The sequence below is a fragment of the Podarcis muralis genome, chromosome 4 (genome assembly GCF_964188315.1).
Source record: "Podarcis muralis chromosome 4, rPodMur119.hap1.1, whole genome shotgun sequence".
NCBI lineage: Eukaryota > Metazoa > Chordata > Lepidosauria > Squamata > Lacertidae > Podarcis > Podarcis muralis.
Window position 1 is genome coordinate 81,293,110 of NC_135658.1, and position 21,055 is coordinate 81,314,164.

At 41.7% G+C, this 21,055-nt stretch overlaps 1 protein-coding gene across 1 annotated transcript in view; it reads left to right on the forward strand.

The window, feature by feature from the left end:
• EFNB2 (ephrin B2) overlaps positions 1-20,431 on the forward strand; it is a 56,072-nt gene extending 35,641 nt beyond the window's left edge. Inside the window, 3 exon segments of the mRNA XM_028728167.2 lie at positions 15,712-15,804; positions 16,577-16,690; positions 18,870-20,431. Coding sequence (XP_028584000.2) covers positions 15,712-15,804; positions 16,577-16,690; positions 18,870-19,252 — 590 coding nt within the window. The 3' untranslated portion in view covers positions 19,253-20,431.
• The last annotated feature ends 624 nt before the right edge of the window (positions 20,432-21,055 follow it).

Consider the following 21,055-nt stretch of genomic DNA (forward strand, 5'->3'; position numbering starts at 1 on the left):
CCGATATAACATGCCTTGGATCAAGCCGAGGGGTGTAATCAACCTGGCCTGTATTAAAAAGAGTGTTTTGTGTCTCTTGTTAAAGTCAAGTTATTTAATGGATGGAATTTTCAGCTGGCCATAAAGTTGTTTTGTTTCCTAGCGGACAGTCTTCGGTTCCCTGCGTGATGTCTCCACCCCCATAAGAGACATATATTGTTATTTGGTCGGTTCCTAAGTTACATTTGTGCAATAGAAAGCACGCTTTTGCAAAACAAAGCTAACCGACAACATTTTATTCATATGCCGCTTGTGTTTCCTAAGCATCTGAACATTAGGAAAGCAGGCCAGTTAAAAAACAAAAAAACTGGGGGAGGCTTGTGGCAAAAATAGAAGCAGGCAAGCTCGGAACAAAACACAGTCACTTGGCCATTTTGTTCACTATATCAGGAGATCTACTGTGGTCGAAGGAGGTGTGCCCTATGTCAAATGATAAAGCTTCTGCATGCTCTCAGTTTTCTTTTCTTTTTAAAATTTATCTGAAAAAATGAGTTTTCTTTTGAGACAAATCTTAGGAATGGTGGTTCATCCTGTCCCTGAGTTTTATTTATAAAAATATGTATATACCCCCCTTTCATGCCTGGGTGGTGTAAAGTAATATAAAACCATAAAGAAGCATTTTTGGATTGAGGCATAACAAAGAAACTACAGTTCCGCTTCTTTTTGCAATATATAAATAACAATATCTCTCTGTATATATATGAATAAAAGTTATTACTGGTTTCTGAAGATAGAATAGTTGCTCAACAACACCCTCTCTCAGTTGATTCCGTATGCCTTGTTTTGTTTTAATAGACTGAGCTGATTCCCCCCCCCCCCCACAGCTGCATTATCATCCTTATTTTTAAAAGAAGAAAGTTGTGTTTACTTTCAGAAACGGAACATTTGTGGCTATAGCCTGCCCTCCATGCAGTAGGGAAACGCTTATCTTGAAAGCCACCTTCGGTCGGCAAATTGCATTCCTTGCTCTCTTTCTCCTACCTACGTCTTCCAAAAGAATAAACAAATTACCTTCAGCCCCTCTTAACTGTAAGATGATATAAGGTGGTCAGTTATTACAAGCCTTTTAAAGGGACTCTTGTTCAGCAGTGGTGGAATTAAATATAATTTTCACAAATAAAATTACTAGGTACCCCGCCTCCCAACATTTGCAGAGCTTCAGATTCCTGTACAAAGCTGGTGAGGCTAATGGAGGTTCAGTCTGCTGGGTCTGCCTTCCCAAACCACATAGGTCCTATAAACTGAACGGAGCTGCTGTAGATTGCCTTTGTTCATATTAAGGTGCCATTATCTAGGCAGAGTGCTGGCTGCTCATCTCATTTAAAACTAGCTGGAATGGTAGTACAGCAGGAATATGTAAGTACCCCTTGCTTCATTCCCAAGTGTGGCAAATAAGAGGACAGGATGGCTTTGCTTCTTAATAGGTGGGAACTACTGAGCGAAAAATGAACACCCCCCCCCCTTCTCCAAACTCGCTAATGTGTACTAGATATGAAAGGAGACAGGAAACAAGGAGTGATGGCTTAGAAAGGAAGAATTATTATTTAGGAATTGCTCAGACTTGAAAGGGTTTTTAATATTTTATCATATGTAGTTGAATATTTCCAGCTTCTGTTTATTTATAGCATTCCCCCACCCACACGCTCTGCTTTGTAAATGATTTAACAATGCCAAGGATAAAATGATGCCACAAAGGAGAAAGCCATTTCTCTGCTTAAGGAGCTTTTATATATTCATTATGTAGATTAGCATTAAATGAGCTAAAATGCTTTAAACAAAATAAATAACTTAAGCCACTGTGTTACAAAGGCTTACACACACAGAGGTTTAATTTTATGTATATAAAGCATCTCTGTGACTTAAGTAGGACTACTCCCATGTGTAAAGTTAACTACTGGTGTAAAACTCTGCAAAATGAGTGCCCTAAGGCCCTTTCCCTCTTGCTATGGGATTTGAAGAACTCTCATTAAATCAAAGGGAGCCATTTGCATCCTGCTAAAGAGTAGGCCCATTAAAGAAGAGCAAGAATAAATTTAAATGAGCAACATAATAGTTTTGGAAATGTGCTTAATGTTTCTTTACATAGATATGGGCAAGCAGAATTTTTATATGTGTGTATGTGTGTACATATGGGATGATATGATATGAATATTGGTATTGGAGCAAACCCCACATACAGCAAAACCCATTTATAGATTTCCACCTGCAAGTTTTATATATAATTTTTGCCTTGATGTATTTCATTTATGTTTAATTTAACAGAGATCGGAATCTTGTGCCAAAAATAATGAGTATTATTTTTATTCCAAAACGAGCACTGATTTATTCCCCGCACCCTTTATTTCTGCACTATGGTAGAAATGACTGGAAAAAAAATGAGTAAAGTGCCATTTTTTAATAAAAATGTTATTTTGTAGGAACCTTTTAAAGGCTTCAATAGTTGCCAACTCAAAATATCAAGGGACACAACTTGCAGCAGTATACTGAATCTGCATAAAAACGATGCATCGATTATATTTTGTTAAAGTGTAATTAGGCCTGGGCGATATATTGATATATCGCCCAGGACTGATATGAGGGGCTTCAGTCAGTGGTATATTGCTGGTAAAACCACCACCGCTCCAGAGTCCTTCTGCTACTTGCCAGTGGCAGGATGGAGGCTCTTTTTAAAGTGCCCTGTCTGAAGGAACCATGATCCTTCTCCTGCTCGTGTGCAAACCAGAGAAACATCGGAGCTCCCCGAGTTGGAGAGCGGCAGGCTTCACGCTCCCCAGCTGAGCAGCGCCGATCTTTTTCCTGCTTGTGTTCAAAGAAATCCCCGTCTCTTGCACTTCACTGCCCCATCCCTCCGACTCGTTGTGTACGTGCTGGAGGGGCTGGTGGGCTTCCTCAGCCAGTGCGGTGGGCAGGCAAGCTACCTCTTTCTTGGGGAATGGGGGGCGAGTGAGCTGTCTCTTTCTCCCAGGAGCTCTCCCATACTCCCCTCCCCACCGGCGAAGGCAGAGGGAGGCCTGCAAACAGAGCCTGTCACATGGCACCTTTCTGGGTGCTGCTTCCAATGTGTGGAAGATGGTGCCCACTTGCATGTTGCCCTTGTTACTTTTGAGGGCTGAAGTTTTATCGCTTTTTTCTGCAAACTCAAAAACGTGTTTTGTGTGCATTTTCAGCATTTGATTATGTAGCAGGAAGCCAAATTTATTACCGGGGCAGTGATTTCTGCCTAAAATATTTAAGAATGTGACAGTACAGAGCATACTGATAAAACTTTGCTTATCTGCTTGATAGGCAGTATACATAGGTTGCATTGTTCATAGCCAATTCTACTAAATTTCTGAAGATTATGAACTAGTGGGTTGTCATGAAGGTTTAGATGCTTGGCAGGGTAAGCTTTATTGCTCAGTGTTGCCTTTTGTACGCAAGAAACTTGATTTTTGTTAATTGTTCATTTTCCTACAAAGACTTTAATGATAAAGGCAACAGTATTGATGCATATTCCTTCCAGTAGCACCTTAAAGACCAACTAAGTTAGTTCTTGGTATGAGCTTTCGTGTGCATGCACACTTCTTCAGATACACAATTCTTCAGATTCTGTGTATCTGAAGAAGTGTGCATGCACATGAAAGCTCATACCAAGAACTAACTTAGTTGGTCTTTAAGGTGCTACTGGAAGGAATTTTTTTGTTTTGACTATGGCAGACCAACACGGCTACCTATCTGTAACTGGATGCATATTCAGTAATCCATGTACCAGTTTATAAGCCTGTTTTAATATTATTCTCTGAAGCAAACTGGGGGTGGAGTTTTTGCTCTACTTGAGTGGGGAAGTGAGGTCAAAATTCAAAATACCACTGAATTCTGATTCCTCTGAAATCAGTCTTAATAAAAATATTTTTCTAACTCTGGGCATAAACCTCTTCAGTACATACCCTTAAAACAACAGCTGTGCTAAACTTCTCTCTCTTGCTTGTTTACTGCTTTTCGAAATTTCATTTACAAAACATGAAAGCAATAAGCAACCTCCTTGTAATATTAAATAATATGTTTATATTATTTAATGTTACAAGGATGTTGCTTATTGTTAAGCAAGGAAAAATAACTGTGTTATCTTTCTTGATAGGCTCCATAACTGACCTGGAGACTTAAAATGCCAAATCATTTTTGTGTGTGTGATAGACAATGGCCAGAGGATCTAAATAGCTTTTTGTGTTCTGCAACAAAGCTTGCTTCTGTTTTTGCTAGAAGTAAAAGCGGGAGATGAAGGTATTCTTTTATTGAAGCAAACATGTGGAAAATTGCACTAGATTGTTATAGTAGAGAATATCTCCCCTGAAAGGAATGAGGTTCATCTGTAGGGCAAACCCTTACTGTGTCACTGCATTGGGGTTACTGCTGGACTCTCTTGCGGTCACTGCAAATAATGTCATGTCCATCTAAGCCATTAGAGCCGTGCGAGTGGCACATTTTCTCATCTGTAGTGTTATATTCTAAAATGTCACTAGGCATTAACTCTGTCAATGGTGATGTCCTACCACCTAGAGATGAACCCTGCCTCAAGATGATGTTTTCCACTCCAGTGCCACTCTTACAGCAATTACTGGGTCATTAATATCATTGCATGCAATTAGTGACAGTAGACTGCACACAAGGAGTTTGCGATATTTTTTTCCACACCCCCCCTCCCCACAGGAACTTTTTATTCTAACCTTTTTACTAAGAGGGGAAAAGGAGGCGAGAGGTTTAGCAACAAACTGTAGAAGATTTAGGGGATGCAGATGGAAATCATTGAGGGCAAATCTGTTGACGGATAATATCTTCCCAGGCTCCCTTAAGGCAGCCATTTTTCCATGGGCAAACCCATGCATCATTTAGAACAATTGGTGTAACTCAAATATGAATTCATTTTATCCATTTTTTGCTCAGCTGAAGGTTTAAGAAAATATCATAGAACGGGTTGGGAAGTATTTCTTGGACTCTTTCCAAGCTTGAGGTATATAAATATATAAAGAGAGAACCCTCTCTAGTATGAAGAAACAGCATGTAGAAACGGCAGGTTTTTCCATTGGTTTGTTTATAGAAAACATATATAACGGATTTCAGCACATAAACTGTGATATTGGTCCTACAGAGAGAGAGAGAGAGAGAGAGAGAGAGAGAGAGAGAGAGAGAGAGAGAAAATTGAAGCTTGACGATTCCTTTTTATTGTGTCAGTGTGACTCAAATATATTCAAAGGCAGCGTTTGAGTTGCACAGAAGACTTAAATCCGGTATAAGTTGTTCAGAACAGATATATTGTGGGAGCAGGCTGATAATGCCGTTTTGATAAATGCCACTCTTTCCTGTATGGCTTTGACTTAACCTTTGCATTGTCAGCCTGAGCTGCAACCAACATCTTTGCCCATCTTATTCTCTATTTCCTGTCCTGTGTTGTTTCCACGCTGTCTATTTTAGACACCAGCCCTTGATGGTGATATCAAGTAACAATGGTGCGTAGCATCCTCTATGGGCCACTGGTTTGGGTGGTGCCTCCGTCAGGGTACCTTAGCTGTACCTGATAGGGTGGTAAGCTCCCACTGTGGCAGGAGGCAAGAAGAGTCCTAGAAAAGAGGTGTTTCATGTCATAGTGCTCGCAGCGTTGAGTTTTCTGGATCCAAAGCCCTGCAGATCCCCTGTGAACCTTGAGGCCCTTCAGCTGTACTCAACCTGGCTAAAGTGAGCAGTAAGCTTCGGATAAGGAGGTGTATCTGCTGGGTTTGGATGGCTTTGCCCAAAAGTAAATCTTCATTGTGCCAATAAAGGCCTTTCCAGGTGAAAAACATTCAAGTTTGGGGGAAATCCAGATTCCTTTCCCCTTAAGCCTAGTGCCTTCCCCCCATTTCTTCTTCATTGTTTTTTTCCTGGATAATGTATCTTTTCCAGCATTTAAAAGAAAGGAAATTACTTTGGGGAAATGTGATTCTCCTTTCCCCTCTTCTTAGTCGTGCTTGCATTTGTGAAAGCAGTATGAGCAGAGTCTGCGTGAATATTTGCAGATTGCTAGTGCCTGTGATACTTATTGGTGAGCAGTGATATACTCACTGTCCTATATCTGCAAAAAAAGGGGGGAGGGGATATGGGCAGCAATACAAAGGTGTGCCCAGTGGTGAGACAGTATGGGAGAAAAGGTAGATCGACAGAGATTTGGTCAGGTTTTAAAAGTAAATTAATTATTTTTTTAAAATGCTTTGAATTTACAAAGACAAAAGAGTACATTTCCACTGGAATCGGTGGAACACTCTGCTTCTAATTATATTCTGCTGCTCCACTTCTAAAAAGGGGATTGACCTTCTTTTCAGCAAAGCTACTTGCTTCCACATCCATTGTGGGATCAGAGATCTTTGGTGTTGACTCTCGTGGGAGTTTTGCAGCACTATCTCTTGTTACGAACACAATTCTGGTTTTTCTTCCCATCTCAAAAGGCTGTGAAAACATTCCCAGGAGCAATTCCTGATGGAGAGAACACATTAACTGAAACAACAATGCAAAAAACTCTTAGCTGTAATGGAACATTTAGATTGTGTAAATTATCACTCTTCATAAAGTAGACTTCCAATTATTATTATTATTATTATTATTATTATTATTATTATTATTATTAAAAACTTTAAATTGTGTGTGTATGTGTGGCATTTAGGGGACCATATGGGGTGCAAGAAAAAGGCTGCACAATAGATTAAGCTAACAGGTGTCATTTCTGTGCAGTCTTTGTTAACATTTGCGGAAGCTGGTTATTGTGTAGAGCAGAAAACGAATACAGTACCACCTTGGGTTAACTTTGGGTTGTGAAAGTGGCAAACCCGGAAGTGTTTTGCCGCTTGTGCAGAAGCGGTCTACCGCCGTGCGTTCATGTGCAGAAGCTGTCTACCGCTTCTCCTCTGGCTGCGAAAACCTCGGGATCCGGCTGGACTTCCGGAACGGATCCCGTTCAGAACCAGAGGTACCACTGTACAGCCCTTTTCCTGGGGCGAGGCTCCATAAAAAAACAAGGTTTGGCTCTAGAAAATAAATAAATAAATGCAACTAGTGAGACCATTGTGGATCTGGGGGGTATGAGCTGTGGAGCTCTAACTTGAATTAGTGGCACCCTATACAAATAGGTGCACCCAAGACACCCAGAGGAAATAAGCTACCATGTTCTGGTCTCCCTGCCTGCCCTAGTGCCACTGAATGAGCATCTTGAAATTTCAAGGGGAGAAAACTGTTAGCTGAGAGACGTCCTGTGCTTGCAACCGTAATCCTTTTCCAATGAACGCTGCATGCATTTCTTCATGTAATGGAGGGCCAGGATGATTCTGCTTGACTAAAATGGGCTCCCCCTGTTGTGTGGAGGATCCCGGCATGGACTGCAATGTACACATGGAAACCCAGTTCTCAGAGTAAAGGTGGGTGGGAGGGGGCTATTCAGGAGAAGAGGGCTCGTGATCACTGGTCTTGTCACATTTACAGTCTTAAGAAAACACGTGACACACATAGAATCATAGAATCATAGAATCATAGAGTTGGAAGAGACCACAAGGGCCATCGAGTCCAACCCCCTGCCAAGCAGGAAACACCATCAGAGCACTCCTGACATATGGTTGTCAAGCCTCTGCTTAAAGACCTCCAAAGAAGGAGACTCCACCACACTCCTTGGCAGCAAATTCCACTGTCGAACAGCTCTTACTGTCAGGAAGTTCTTCCTAATGTTTAGGTGGAATCTTCTTTCTTGTAGTTTGGATCCATTGCTCCGTGTCCGCTTCTCTGGAGCAGCAGAAAACAGCCTTTCTCCCTCCTCTATGTGACATCCTTTTATATATTTGAACATGGCTATCATATCACCCCTTAACCTCCTCTTCTCCAGGCTAAACATGCCCAGCTCCCTTAGCCGTTCCTCATAAGGCATCATTTCCAGGCCTTTGACCATTTTGGTTGCCCTCCTGACATGACAAAGGGCATTGAGAAGTAGGTGATTGTTGGGTGGGCTTGTAGGTGGTGGTAGGTCATCAGCTGGAGGGGGTCCCTGGCATTGGCATCCCCTGTACTGATGGTCTCAGAAGTATGGAAACATGTGAATTGTCTGGACCTTCTCATGGGAGGAATGAGTCCTCTGGTCCTCAGCTCCCTGGTTGCATGTGCATAATGTTAAATCAGCAGTAGAAATGTCTTCTTTGTGAGCAGCAAGACCTATGTGTTGCTTCACCTCGTGATACCATTAGAAAGCACTTTGAATTCAGGATTCAGTATAATTTAAAATGGCGTGTTGCTTATTTTTGTTAGTTAAACAAACAAGGAAACGCGCTCCTTCCCCAACATAAATTTGACATGGATCAACAAGCACAGCAATGGAGCAACTCAATGTGCTTAAAATGAGTTTCTTCTACATCTTCCAGGCTCTCGAAGCTCTGGGATCAGAGGATTGGTGTAAGAAAAAAAAGCAACTTTAATACCATTTAATTAAAAAAACACTGTGCTCAGATCACCACAGCTGGTTTATGTGCAATTTCTAGTTGTTCCAGAAACAAGCACCTTGATTTGTAGTTTTTCAGTCTGTGTGGTTCTGGGTATTTTTAAATCTGTCTTGTAAAATTAGATAACACATGTGTAAGAAGAAGTAATTACTTGATGCTTTACCAAGGAAAGCATTTAATGAAGGTAAAAGCAACTGGCAGCAGTTACGTTATAGATATGCAATCCCATGGCAAGCACACACACTTCTATTTTTTGTTAAGACCATGTACTCAATAATCCTGTGAATTCACATTAGATCAAGCACAGCTTTGCATCAAGAATAGTTCTTTTTGCTTTAACTGTATCTAAAGCTTTGGTGATTTTCCTCCTCTTAGGATTCCCCCCCTTTTTTTTACTGATCTGTCTTTTAAGGATAGCATTTGCTGAAATTTGGATAATAGCCCACATTTGCAGGTTGCCTTAGCTTTTAAGAACCTTAATTTTTAAGTACCTAAATTCTTGAAAATAGGGTTTTAACTATCTAGAGGAGCCTTGACAGTTCTTTGGATGACATGCCGCTCAGTTGTAATGCTGCTGAAGACAGTAAGATGAGGTGGGTTGAGGATAGCAGCCAGAGTTGGCTCTCCCAGGAGAAGACTTTGTTGACCTTGCAGCAGGTTCCTTGGCATGATAAGTTTTGTCCTAGCTACTCTTACTCACATATGTACTAAGCTCAGAGAAGCTATAAAGGGACCCCTGACCATTAGGTCCAGTCGTGGCCGACTCTGGGGTTGCGGCGCTCATCTCGCTTTATTGGCCGAGGGAGCCGGTGTTTGTCCGCAGACAGCTTCCGGGTCATGTGGCCAGCATGACTAAGCTGCTTCTGCCAAACCAGAGCAGTGCACGGAAACACCATCTACCTTCCCAGCAGAGCAGTACCTATTTATCTACTTGCACTTTGACGTGCTTCCGAACTGCTAGGTTGGCAGGAGCAGGGACCGAGCAATGGGAGCTCGCCCTGTCGCGGGGATTCGAACCGCCGACCTTCTGATTGGCAAGCCCTAGGCTCTGTGGTTTAACCCACAGCACCACACACGTCCCCAGAGAAGCTATACCTCTGTGTAAACAGTTTCCAAAAACCTGTTTGATCTGATACAAGAGGACTATATCATCACCCTCGTGTGTGTGTGTTTAGGGTCAGAGATGGTTAACGTTTTAAGCTTTGTTATCCCACCACTGCCAAGAATCGGTTTATATCTTTACAACAATACCGAGAAGCAGCTTGTGGAACTGAACCAACCAAATATATAGATAAAGTACCATGAATGTTTTTGGATGGTATTCGAAATCCAACAGCTCTGATAAAAGCGGGGCATTCCATTGTTTGTTTGTTTGTTGTTTTTGCACAGTGACCATTTTTGGGTGCCGCAATCTCTTCCTGAAAAAAAGCACTTTTCAAGGCCATGATCTTGTGCCGGTCATGTGACTCGTGTAGGAGTGTGGACCTGGAAAACCACATCCCATTTACTCATCTGGGACTGTGTGATATCTAGAGTGCAGTAGTTATAGTATTGGACAAGGACTTGGGTTCATATCCTCACTCAGCTATGGAACTCAGTGGGTGATGGGTCAACCTAAGCTCTCTCACAAGGCAATTGTGAAAACAAAATGGAGGGGAAGAGGGGCATGCACACAGAGACCAGTACAAAATTTAAAGCAATTAAATTGCATTCCAAGGCATCAGTATGTTTTCTTATCCAGTTGTACATAGTGGTTTTACAGGGCTGCTTGTATAGGGTAATGCAAACAAATAGATCCTCCATTTTTTTTTAACATCGAATATTAACTGATTGCTTGAGTTATGCTAGCTTAGCCCAAAATATTTAATATTAAATTTTAAAAGGGGGAGGGATTGTGGTTGAAGTGGACACCATCACCCAGCACTTAAAAATACAATCGGTAGCTGGTTTCACTGCAGTACATTCCTCTTGCTTTTAAAAAGCAATTTTGCATTCTGTTTGGAAGAGGGACATGTGTCTTGATTTTGTGTGTGTCTTTGCTTCATTTCTAATCTCTTAGTGAATGAAAGGCTGTATCTAGGCACAAATCCAGCAGCTTAATTCTCCATCTGATTAGAGCAATGTTACTAACTTGATGGGTTGAAAACAGCCAAGATCCAGGCAGTGGCTTAGCCTCCCAGGAGGCAGAGTAATAACAATCAAATGAAGATGTATTAAAATGTAATATTACTTGCGCTCCATGGGGACTGTATGGAAATCATAACCCAGAAACTTTCTTGTCTGTCTGTCTCACTGATTTCTTTTCCTCTGCATTTAGAGTGAGCCCACTTCATTCTATAAGCAGGGGTGGCATAGTTTTTGAAGCGTATAAATATGACCAATCAAAACTTGGTTTATGGGATTTTCAGTGCTTTTAATGTAAGATTACCCTTTGAAGGCCAGGCTTTTTCAGCCAAGTAAAATGTTCCTTGAGCTTGAAACCATGTTTAGAATTGTATTTTAGAATTGCTCTGCATTGCCCTCAGATTTTTCATTTGTGTTTTTCATTTGTCATTTTTTAATTGTGTATTTTTTAAAAAACGAAAACAAGGAATAATCATGCAAGCCCTGCTTTCTTTATAGAAATATAATTCCTGTAACTTCAGTGTATGCTATACAAGTTGGGATATTGAGATAAAATAACATAACAGTGACAAAAACATGTTACACTAGTTTATTCATTACATTGATATTTTGTCTCTATCTCTGGGCGATTTACAGAAATAAAAAAGCAAGTGCAAAATTTAAATGATACAAATGCTAAAACCAATTATAAATCAAGACAGCCAAGGTCACAACACAAGCACTGCAACTAAAACCAACATAAAAGCAGCAGGGGGAATATCTCAGCCTGCAGAAATCGGCACTCACCAAGCAAAATGCAGCCTAGTGAGTATATATGTGGCCAGTTTTGCTAACTTACATGGGCAGCAAAAGCAGCAGGTTCATAAAGTCCTCAGTGGGCTGGTGTTTATTTATTTAAAATTTATATCCCAGCTATCTGCCTGAAAACGAAGCACCCCAGGCAGGCACAACTGTATCCAACTATTTAGAATATAAACAGTGTAAAAAAGAAACTTCAGATCATGTTCCGAGAGCAGAAACAGTATCAGTCACAGTGATATGAGACTGGCTTTGGCAGGGTCAGTCACAAACAAATTGTGTAGGAGACAATAATGGGGAAACAACCTTTTTTGTCTTCAGCTTTATTATTCTTATTCTGAATTATTTATTTTCTTTAGCGTTAGTTATTCACTGATTCAAATGGGCTTCCAGTTGTGGTTTTCTGCGTAACAAGTTTGTTGAGTAAACAATATTGAGATTGAGGTAAGAGATATGGATGGATAGGTCAGTTGGTTGGAGCGTGGTGCTGATAATGCCAAGGTTGCAGGTTCGATCCCCATAAGGGACAGTTGCACATTATTGCATTTCAGGGGGTTGGACTAGATGATCCTCAGGATCTCTTCCAACTTTATGATTTTTAGATATATATATATATAGAGAGAGAGAGAGAGAGAGAGTTAAACATGGAGAGATGTATTTGTTTTTATGTCAGTGAAAACCTTACTGTTTCCTTACATGGAACAGAAATGGCTCTGATTTCATAGAAAGGCAAGCTAGACCTTTTCATCCATGTTGGGAGCCTGAGTTCATCTTTTTTGCTAGTGATACCAGCAAAAGGAGAACAAACCACTGTTCTGTTCCTAAGTAACTGCAATTTGAGAGGGGGAGGGGAATTCATTTGACAAGTTACTGTGATAGTTCGGTTTTTATTATGGTGCCAACATTAGACCGTGTGATGAATGTCGGCTGCCCTGTGGTGAAGTAATGCTTTTATTTATATGGATGTGGATAGTGTCATTGCATAGCTTGGCCATTGGGTGGCGCTGGACTTAGTTTTAGCTCAGTGGAGTCAAGAGCTCCTTGTTGCCGTTCTGTTCTTCTTTCAGAGACATTTAATGCCCTTGTTGATATGTCCTTTAAGCCTTCATTGGAGAATGGCCTCTCAGCTGCGTTAGGGCTATGATGGAGTCACTTAAACAAAAAAAATCTATATATTTAGCTGAAAGGAATAAATGTTTCAGAATATGACAGTTATATTTTAATAAGGTCAAACTATCTTGGCGTTTTCTCTTGTTGTTTATACACTCCTTTTCCACCAGCTATCAGGAGCTTTAAACAACACGCAGAGTTTCATCCCAGGCAAATGCTGTCCAAGACATGTTGATGACTGGAAAAAAACACCAAAAGCCTCCCTTGCATGGTGTTTTTTAACCTTGCAGTGCACACCAAAAGGGCACCACCATAAAAAGCAGGCAAACGAGGAATGCAGGAGGTATAGGTGCCTGGTTTTTATTTCAAGCCAAATTATCAATATCTCGATTACCCAGCAAAAACTTAACTCCAAAAGGAGAGTTTCTGTTGCTTAATAGTCAGCACAAAGCCTTTTCACTGCATCCTCATTTGCCAACAAATGTTCAACAGTCCTCATGAACCTAATGTTCCTCACGGTAACTTAGAATTCATCAGGGACTTAGGCGAAATCAGCATTGCAACTTTGATTCTAAAGAAGTAAGGCATGCAGAGATCCTTTAGGAGCGCAGCGGTATAACAACTCCTATATTCCTTTTGGGACACTAGTTTTGAGATTTCGTCTTCTGCAGCGTTCTTTGCTGTGTCATACAGAGGTTAAGCTGTGAATTGTTTAGGTTGCATTGCCATTGCCTAGATCATGGGTTAAACAAGATGGTCTCTCTCTCTTTTTTTTACAGTGTAGAAAGACACCGACTGCAGTCTGACTCTATTATGCTTTAATCTGCAAAAGGCAGCTAAAGGCAGTTGAATTCCTGAAGCTTAGTATTAAGAGCAGAATGGTCACTGTTTATTTGCTATTTTCTCTACCGAAGCTCTATTTCAGTATTTCTGTACGCTGTTGGCCAGTGTACAGATTACAAGGACAGAAACAAAGAGGTCATAAAAAAAAAACACACAGCAAAAGATGCATTTGATTTATGTCCCAAACTGGTTCTTAGTATTGATTTTTCTTTTCTCTGAGGGGGAGAAAAAAGATCTCAACAAAACAAGGCTATACATCTCCATTATTTTCCGAGCTTGGCCCCGCAGATGTGCACAATTTTCCCAAGCCAAATTTCTCACTTTAAAAATTGCACATGCAAGGAGTCAGAAAACGGAGAGGTGAAATTTGGCCAGCTAACATTTGTGTGAGATGGAAAGCCAGAATTAGCCCGGGATGCCTGGGCAAGCTCAGCTACAAGGATAATATGAGAGGGAGCTGCAAGAAGGAAGTTCATGTAGTGAGGAATTATGTTACACCCACAAGGAGGGCGAAGTAGAACAAAAGCAGGAACTAGATCAAAGGGAAGGAAAAGGTTCATAGTTTTTGCAGCTAGTGAGAAGATTAGAGAAAGAAAAATATCAACATGGGGCTGGGAAGACACTTAGTGAAAGGGGGTCCGGGTGTATGAAGGAACTCAGGAATGTATATAAGGTACATCTCTCTAAGAAAAAGAAAGAGTTATGGGGCCATATCTAAATTAGATGAAAAGGAGATTCTTCTTAGTACCAGAAAGTGCCGCTTAATTGCTTTTTCTTCATGGAAACCCCCTGCAAGGACTTTCATGGCTTTTCCCTTTCCTTTAATATTTTAGTAAGTTGCCAGATGTTGTTGCAGATGTGCCTTGGAAAGGCTATAGAGCACTAGGGTAGGAGAAAGTACTGGGGGGAAACCCCCAATAATGTTGATACCAGATTTATTAGGGCTATAATCAGTTAGTAATATTAAAAGTTGTCGTGGCATTATTCATCAAGATAGATAGTCTGTGCAGCTATTTCTGCTCAGTGCATGAAATATTGTTTACAACTTCAAAATCCTTGCGATAGATAAATAATGTCCATTCTCGAAGTCCCATGAATTAAAATGGGGAACTGCAGGTTCCATTCAGCCCATTCCTGCCTTCAGAGTATCCCTGCCTTGCAACTTGATAATTAAAATACCAAGAGCTCACCCAGCCACCCCCCAGTCCAATCCCACTCTTCTTGCAGCTTTCTTGATCAATTTGCCAGTGACATCTTCCCCTCCCTTTTGGCTCTCAGCTGATCAGCAACTTCCCCTAGAATTTGGGAGTGTGCATTGGTCTCTGGGAAGAGAATTTGCTGCAGTGGGATTTTTGCCAAATTCTATTTGCCCTTAAGGGGAGATGGATAGGTAGAATATCTCCCTGATGAGTTAGGCAAGCTAAGGAAGCAGAAATGAAAATCTGCCTTTGAGTCTTGATTTTGTCTTTTTTTTTGCTTGAGTGTGTGCATCAGTTTGTTGAAAACGTAGACTTGGGAGTTCATAAAGCATCCTGGGCCACAGTTTCCCTGCCCTTCAGGTGAAGGCAGAAATGGAAATACAGTGGTACCTCGGGTTACATACGCTTCAGGTTATAGACTCGATAACCCAGAAATAGTACCTTGGATTAAGCACGTTGCTTCAAGATGAGAACAGAAATTGTGCTCCGGCAGCGCGGCGGCAGCAGGAGGCCCCATTAGCTAAAGTGGTGCTTCAGGTTAAGAACAGTTTCAGGTTAAGAATGGACCTCCAGAATGAATTAATTACTTAACCCGAGGTACCACTGTAGATGCAGATGGGTTTAGTCCAAGTGATATATGCACTGGTACTGGAGTACACAAATGAGCAACTGCAAATTCTGAGTTGTGTTTTTTTCAATCGGTAGGAGTCTCTGGCTTGAGAGGAATGCAAGTTACGGTACTTGCTCTGCTGAGGCTGGCAGGACTCCCTTTTCTTTCCAGCCAACTCCCAGTTTTTCAGGGCAGTGTAGGTGTAGGTGTGGAGAACTGTCTACTCTTTCAACCAGTGGCATAATAACAAGACAGCCAATTGTTCATGAAAGAAAAGTGCCTGGATAAGTTAGAAACCCGATAATGCATTCCAGCTTTAGGTATACAACACAGCCTGCTCTGTTTGCCTGGCTGTCAAGCGTTTCACAACTTTTTCTGGGTAAACCTGAACAGCAGGAGTGAATTTGAACAGATAACATCTATTTTCAGGTACTCTTGCTTTGTGTAACTTCACCTGGTGGCATCCTGAAATCTTTCACTCTTGTGTTTTTGTTTTTTCAATCAGCAACATCTAATGGATCACTGGAAGGCCTGGATAACCAGGAGGGAGGGGTGTGTCAGACAAAAGCCATGAAGATCCTAATGAAAGTTGGACAAGGTAAAGACCATCTGTGTTTTTCATCAAACAACTTTGATCAGCCCCTGGGCCCCATTGAGTGTCTCAGCTTCTGCTAATAAGGTGAAACAGCATGAAACAGCGGAGTCTATATTAGTCTGCCTTTCTTTGGATTCTGAAGGCAAAGCCTATTTTCTGCACCTAAGTTACTGACAGATTTTACAGGAAGAGAGTTAATGCAATAAGATCTCTTCATTGGAGAGCTCTCCTTGGAAAGAAAGGTCACCCATGAACAACATGTGCTGCAGTTATTCTTGCTTGCGTTCTAAACATTAAAGCACAGTTTCAGAGCTCGGAATTATTTAAAACAAATGAAAAGGAAAGGGGGCTAATGCTCCCTTCATTTGCTTGTGGCAAATCCTCCCTAAAGAAGAGAGGGTTTTGTTCATTGTCCTTTTCTCATATACAGATAACCTATTGTGCAGAAAAAAAACCTATTCTTTCTAATTAGAGGTTGGTTTAGTAGTCAATCAACTTGCCTGCTATGCTGAAATGTCATCTGCAAAGGTTTTCCTGCCAATTTCAGGAATCCCCTTCATTTTCTGCCACTAGCTTCACAATCTAAATCTCTGAAATAACTCTATAGCTTTTTCTCTCTTGCTTGCTTTAAAGGAGAAAATTACATTCTCATATCTTCTTGTATTCCTGCATAAAGGATCTTCTGTTCAAAGCCATTCATGCCTCGTGAAAATTGATAACCAGCTTATAAAGCACATTATTGTTAGTTTGTAGTGAATCATTTGTGTTGTTTCAGTTCCCAATTCTGGTGGGTCCCCAAATAATGCTGATCCAACTAAACGCCCGGAACAGGAAGCTGGTACCAACGGGAAAAGCTCTACAACAAGTCCCTTTGTAAAGGATCATGCAGGTAAACAGGAGAGCTTTTAGATTTTGAAGGAGGTGATTTTAAAGGCTATTTCTTATACATTTTATCTCTCACCATTAAGGGTTTATTAAATAATAAGAAAACAATAAAAGCAAGCATTTGCATAGGGAGAGGAAGCATGCCTACCAGTGTGTGAGAGGTCAATATCATTACTTCTGCAAACGTAAGCCTCTCTTCATTTGCATTTCATAGAAATGGAATGGTTCCATCTGGAAATACTGCTGACTTCAAAAAGAAGGGGAGAGAGAGAGAGAGGGAGGAATCGAAGTAGTTATAACAAGCTTACCAGAAGAGATGAGTTGGTGGTCATTGGTTGCAATCCAGTTCATGGTTAAGCACACTTGACTCAAGCCTAATTGAAGTCAACTAAAGGATCCTTAACTGAGCACTAGATTGTAGCCATTGTCTTCTGGCAGTATTTATGAAGAGTTTATCATTAGCACTTATCAGGCTTGCTTTAAAACATGTATAATTACTGCTGTCATCCTCTGGCGGATCACATTGGCACTCTGAATAACTCATCTAAGCAATATATAATGACTGAGCTGATTCTTGGATGAGTATAAGACGAGTATTTATCTTAAATGTCAGAATGACAAAAATAGCAGTAGCAGCCATTGAGGTGGTTCACGGGGTGAAATGTATCCCACAGCACATCTATGGAGGGGGAGCAGCCTTTCTGCTCTTACTTCTCTGAAGGTGGCAGTAGAGGTACGGGATATTGCATAAACGTTGTGCAAGGGGTATGGTCATCGCGATGACATCAGCCACCCCCACCTATGGCTGGGCAAACATCTCAGACAGCCATGGGATTGTACAGTTCTGGCTGTGTCATCCCATGTCTGCCTTGCCATTGGCGGATATGGGTAGGAAGTCCCCTTGTCCGCTATTGCCATCTCTTTCGCCTCGCAAACCACCGCATGGGCCACCACTGTAAGACCAGTTTCTTACCTTTATTTCACTTGAATGAGGAAGAATAGTGAGGGGAAGTCAGTGAGGAGAAGAATCTCAGACTAAGACCGCTGCTCAGTCAGTTGACTTCAGTACAAACGTTGGGGTTTTTTTTTATAACTCCTTAACCTGCTCACCATTATTTGCCATCATGCCATTAAATCTTTTGCTTGTCAGTTACTTGAGCAGGCATCAGCAATTTTGTGCTAAGGGAGGATTTTTCTACCCAAATTTAGCCTCCACAGCAATATTTTCTTTTGAAAATAGGCATCAAGTTGCAGCAAAACCTATTAAAGGTTTTCTCAGCGACAAAGCACCAAATTTGATTTAATTTAAGACATGCTTGCTGTGTGAGCTCCAGATCAGTTTGCATCCTTGTTACCGCTATTCTAGCTGCAGGTACATGGGAATCTTGTTCCCAGCAAAGCCCCCTTGCTACCAGCTATGACCAGCACTCATCCCTGCTGGCCTCTGTAGATCTAGTGGGCTAGATTGCTCCACTGGATGCTACACAGAAGGGCAGGGCAGGTGCCCATCTCTGCCCTAGCAGATCTGTGTGAGCTGATTGACCCAGGATGAGGCTAGACCCTCTGAGGCATCCGTCTGAGGCTGTTCCCACCTGCCCTGTTTTAACTAAACCGTAGTTTTTAAAAAAAACAAAACGCAACAAAATGAAGCAATATCTATTGGGGTCTCTTAGCATTTCACTTGCTTTCCACCTGGCAACACAGATGCATCTCCAGACAGAGGTTAAGCGCACAATGGCAAAGTTTAGTCCAAATTAGTGTTTGAAAAAGAAAGTGGCAGGGGAACAGTGAGTCTTGAGAATTTCCTCCCCCACCCCCGTTTTTATCCCTATTAGCTGCTTTGAGCTGACCAACATCTGTTAAGACATGGTGTGCATCAAAGGCTGCCTTGTCAGTGCCAGTCCTTGCTGCTGATGGGTGATGATAGATGAAAAGAACACAGTGTGGTTTGGGAGCAACATAAAAGTGAGAGAAACAGACACAAGCGTCTTGCTGAATGTGAATGGCTGACTTGTGGCTGGTTGTTCCTAGATGTCTTGCGGGGTAATTGGTTTGTCAAAAGTTCAGTCAACAGTCAAGTCTTTCAGTGCTGCAAACTGGGGATGGGACAATGATCATTTTGAACTTAGATCTCTCTCGTTCTGTCTCTCCCCTCTGCCCCTTCCTTCCAACTTTATCCCTAGGTCCCAACTCAGATGGAAGCAAGGCTGGACATTCCAGTATCCTTGGTTCAGAGGTGGCCTTATTCGCAGGGATAGCTTCAGGGTCCATCATATTCCTCATCATCATCATAACTCTGGTGGTTCTATTGTTGAAGTATCGGCGGAGACACAGGAAGCATTCTCCCCAGCACACGACGACACTGTCACTTAGTACATTAGCCACCCCCAAACGCAGTGGGAACAACAATGGGTCTGAACCCAGTGACATTATCATTCCTCTGAGGACTGCAGATAGTGTCTTTTGCCCACACTATGAAAAAGTCAGTGGCGACTATGGACACCCAGTGTACATCGTTCAAGAAATGCCCCCTCAGAGCCCAGCAAACATTTATTACAAGGTCTGATGAACACTCAGCGCGGTACCTTTTTTGAAGCCCTCTCTCTCTGGTCAAAATGCTATCCGTGACGCGGGGGGTGGGGTGGGGTGGGGGGTTGTGATGAGCCCCTGCGCTGGTTACTGGACCAGGCGCAGCGGAGGGAACGGCAAGCCCCACCCTGTGACAAGAGAGCCACGTTGAGATGGACAGCTTCCCTAGTCTGTAGAATTCCTGCCTTGGTGAACAAGCATTTACTTGGAAGCTGGAAGGATTTGCATAGAAGATACCTGCCCCCATTGCTGTACGTTCATCACCTCCGAAGCCATGTGCTGCTGGCATCCAGACACGTACGAAAAGCCCAGGGAAGATGGAGCAACTCATGGATGCTAATGGTTTTTAGGCGTTTGGGGAGGGAGTCGGAAGTCATCAAGCTTGAAACGCAGCCCTGTGACTTTGTGTGTACTCTTAAGAGCTTGCGGATTTGTCATACAGACCTGCTTTTAAGTAAGACTTTTTAATCATCCTTCTTGCTTTTAGTCAGTCCCTGATGCATTTAACTTCAGTCAGGTAGCATTCTCCACACTAGCATTCATTCACACTCCTCAACCTACATCACTACTGGAAAGCATACAATTATTATTATTTTATTTTTGCCATTCCATACACCATCCGTTTGTGGTAGCAGCCTCACTTGAATGATTAGTGCTTTTGGGATGGGTGGGGAGGGGAGGGTAGAACCGGGCTTGCTTAATAAAGGAATCTTCCGTCCCAAAGCTAGCTTGTCAGCAGAGCCAAGAATATGAGGAGGAAGGGCTGATTGACTGTTGTTGCCTCTGGAATATCAACTGGGCCAAGCCAGACAATTTAGGCAGCGCAGCACTTTTGATATCTGGAGTTCTAGGAAGCAAGTTGGAACACACAGCAACACAAGCAGCTGAATGGGGTCTGCATTTGAAGGATGCCAAGGTTGTTCTCCAATAGCAATGTGCGGGAGAGAATAGTCCTCTCCCTTTAAAGTAGGACAAAGAGTGTAAGTAAATGGACGTGCCTGGGAGACAAGACAATAGTGATATATGAGGGCAGGACTGCTGGGGTACTTACTGTGCCAGCAATAAGATGTACAGCTTTGAACTAGCTGTAGCAAAATCTCGGTCTGCTTCAAATGACATTTCTTTTTCTTTCTTTCTTTCTTTCCTTCCTTCCTTTCTTTTTTTTGAAAAAATAAAAAAGCAGACTCCGCTGCTATGCTTATCACATTTTAATTAATCACAGGACAGGGGAAAATTTGTTTAAGAAAACAGCAACATCTGACATAGAAAAATCACATGCTTAACAGTCAAGAGGGCTATAATTCCATCACTTAAAAAAAAAGCATTCACATCTCTGAATATTAATCAGGATTTTATTTTTCCTCCAATCAAGCCTTGTTTCTGGCAGTGCATTTGCAAGGGAGTCCTGTACTCCCGACACTGCTGCTATCTGGGGTATTCTCTTTCAGAGTTAAAGCACATATGGTAAACTGCTTACAGTCCGTAAAGATGCAATACATTTAGACACATGAGAGGGAGATGTAAGGTATGACTTATTTATAGTAGGTGTATAGAACCCAAGGAATATAAAGTAGCAGATTTTGTTATGATTACTAATATATATATCTATATATATATATCTAGAGAGAGATTGCACAGACTCTACACCAGAAGATGTGAAGTTCATCTGTGGCAATGCATTCAATCTTAAATTGTCAGCGCTAAAGCAAAATGATTGGGCAAGCCTTCTTGGGGGGGGGGGGGGCGGAAATAGCTTCACTCCAAAAAAGAACAATACTGA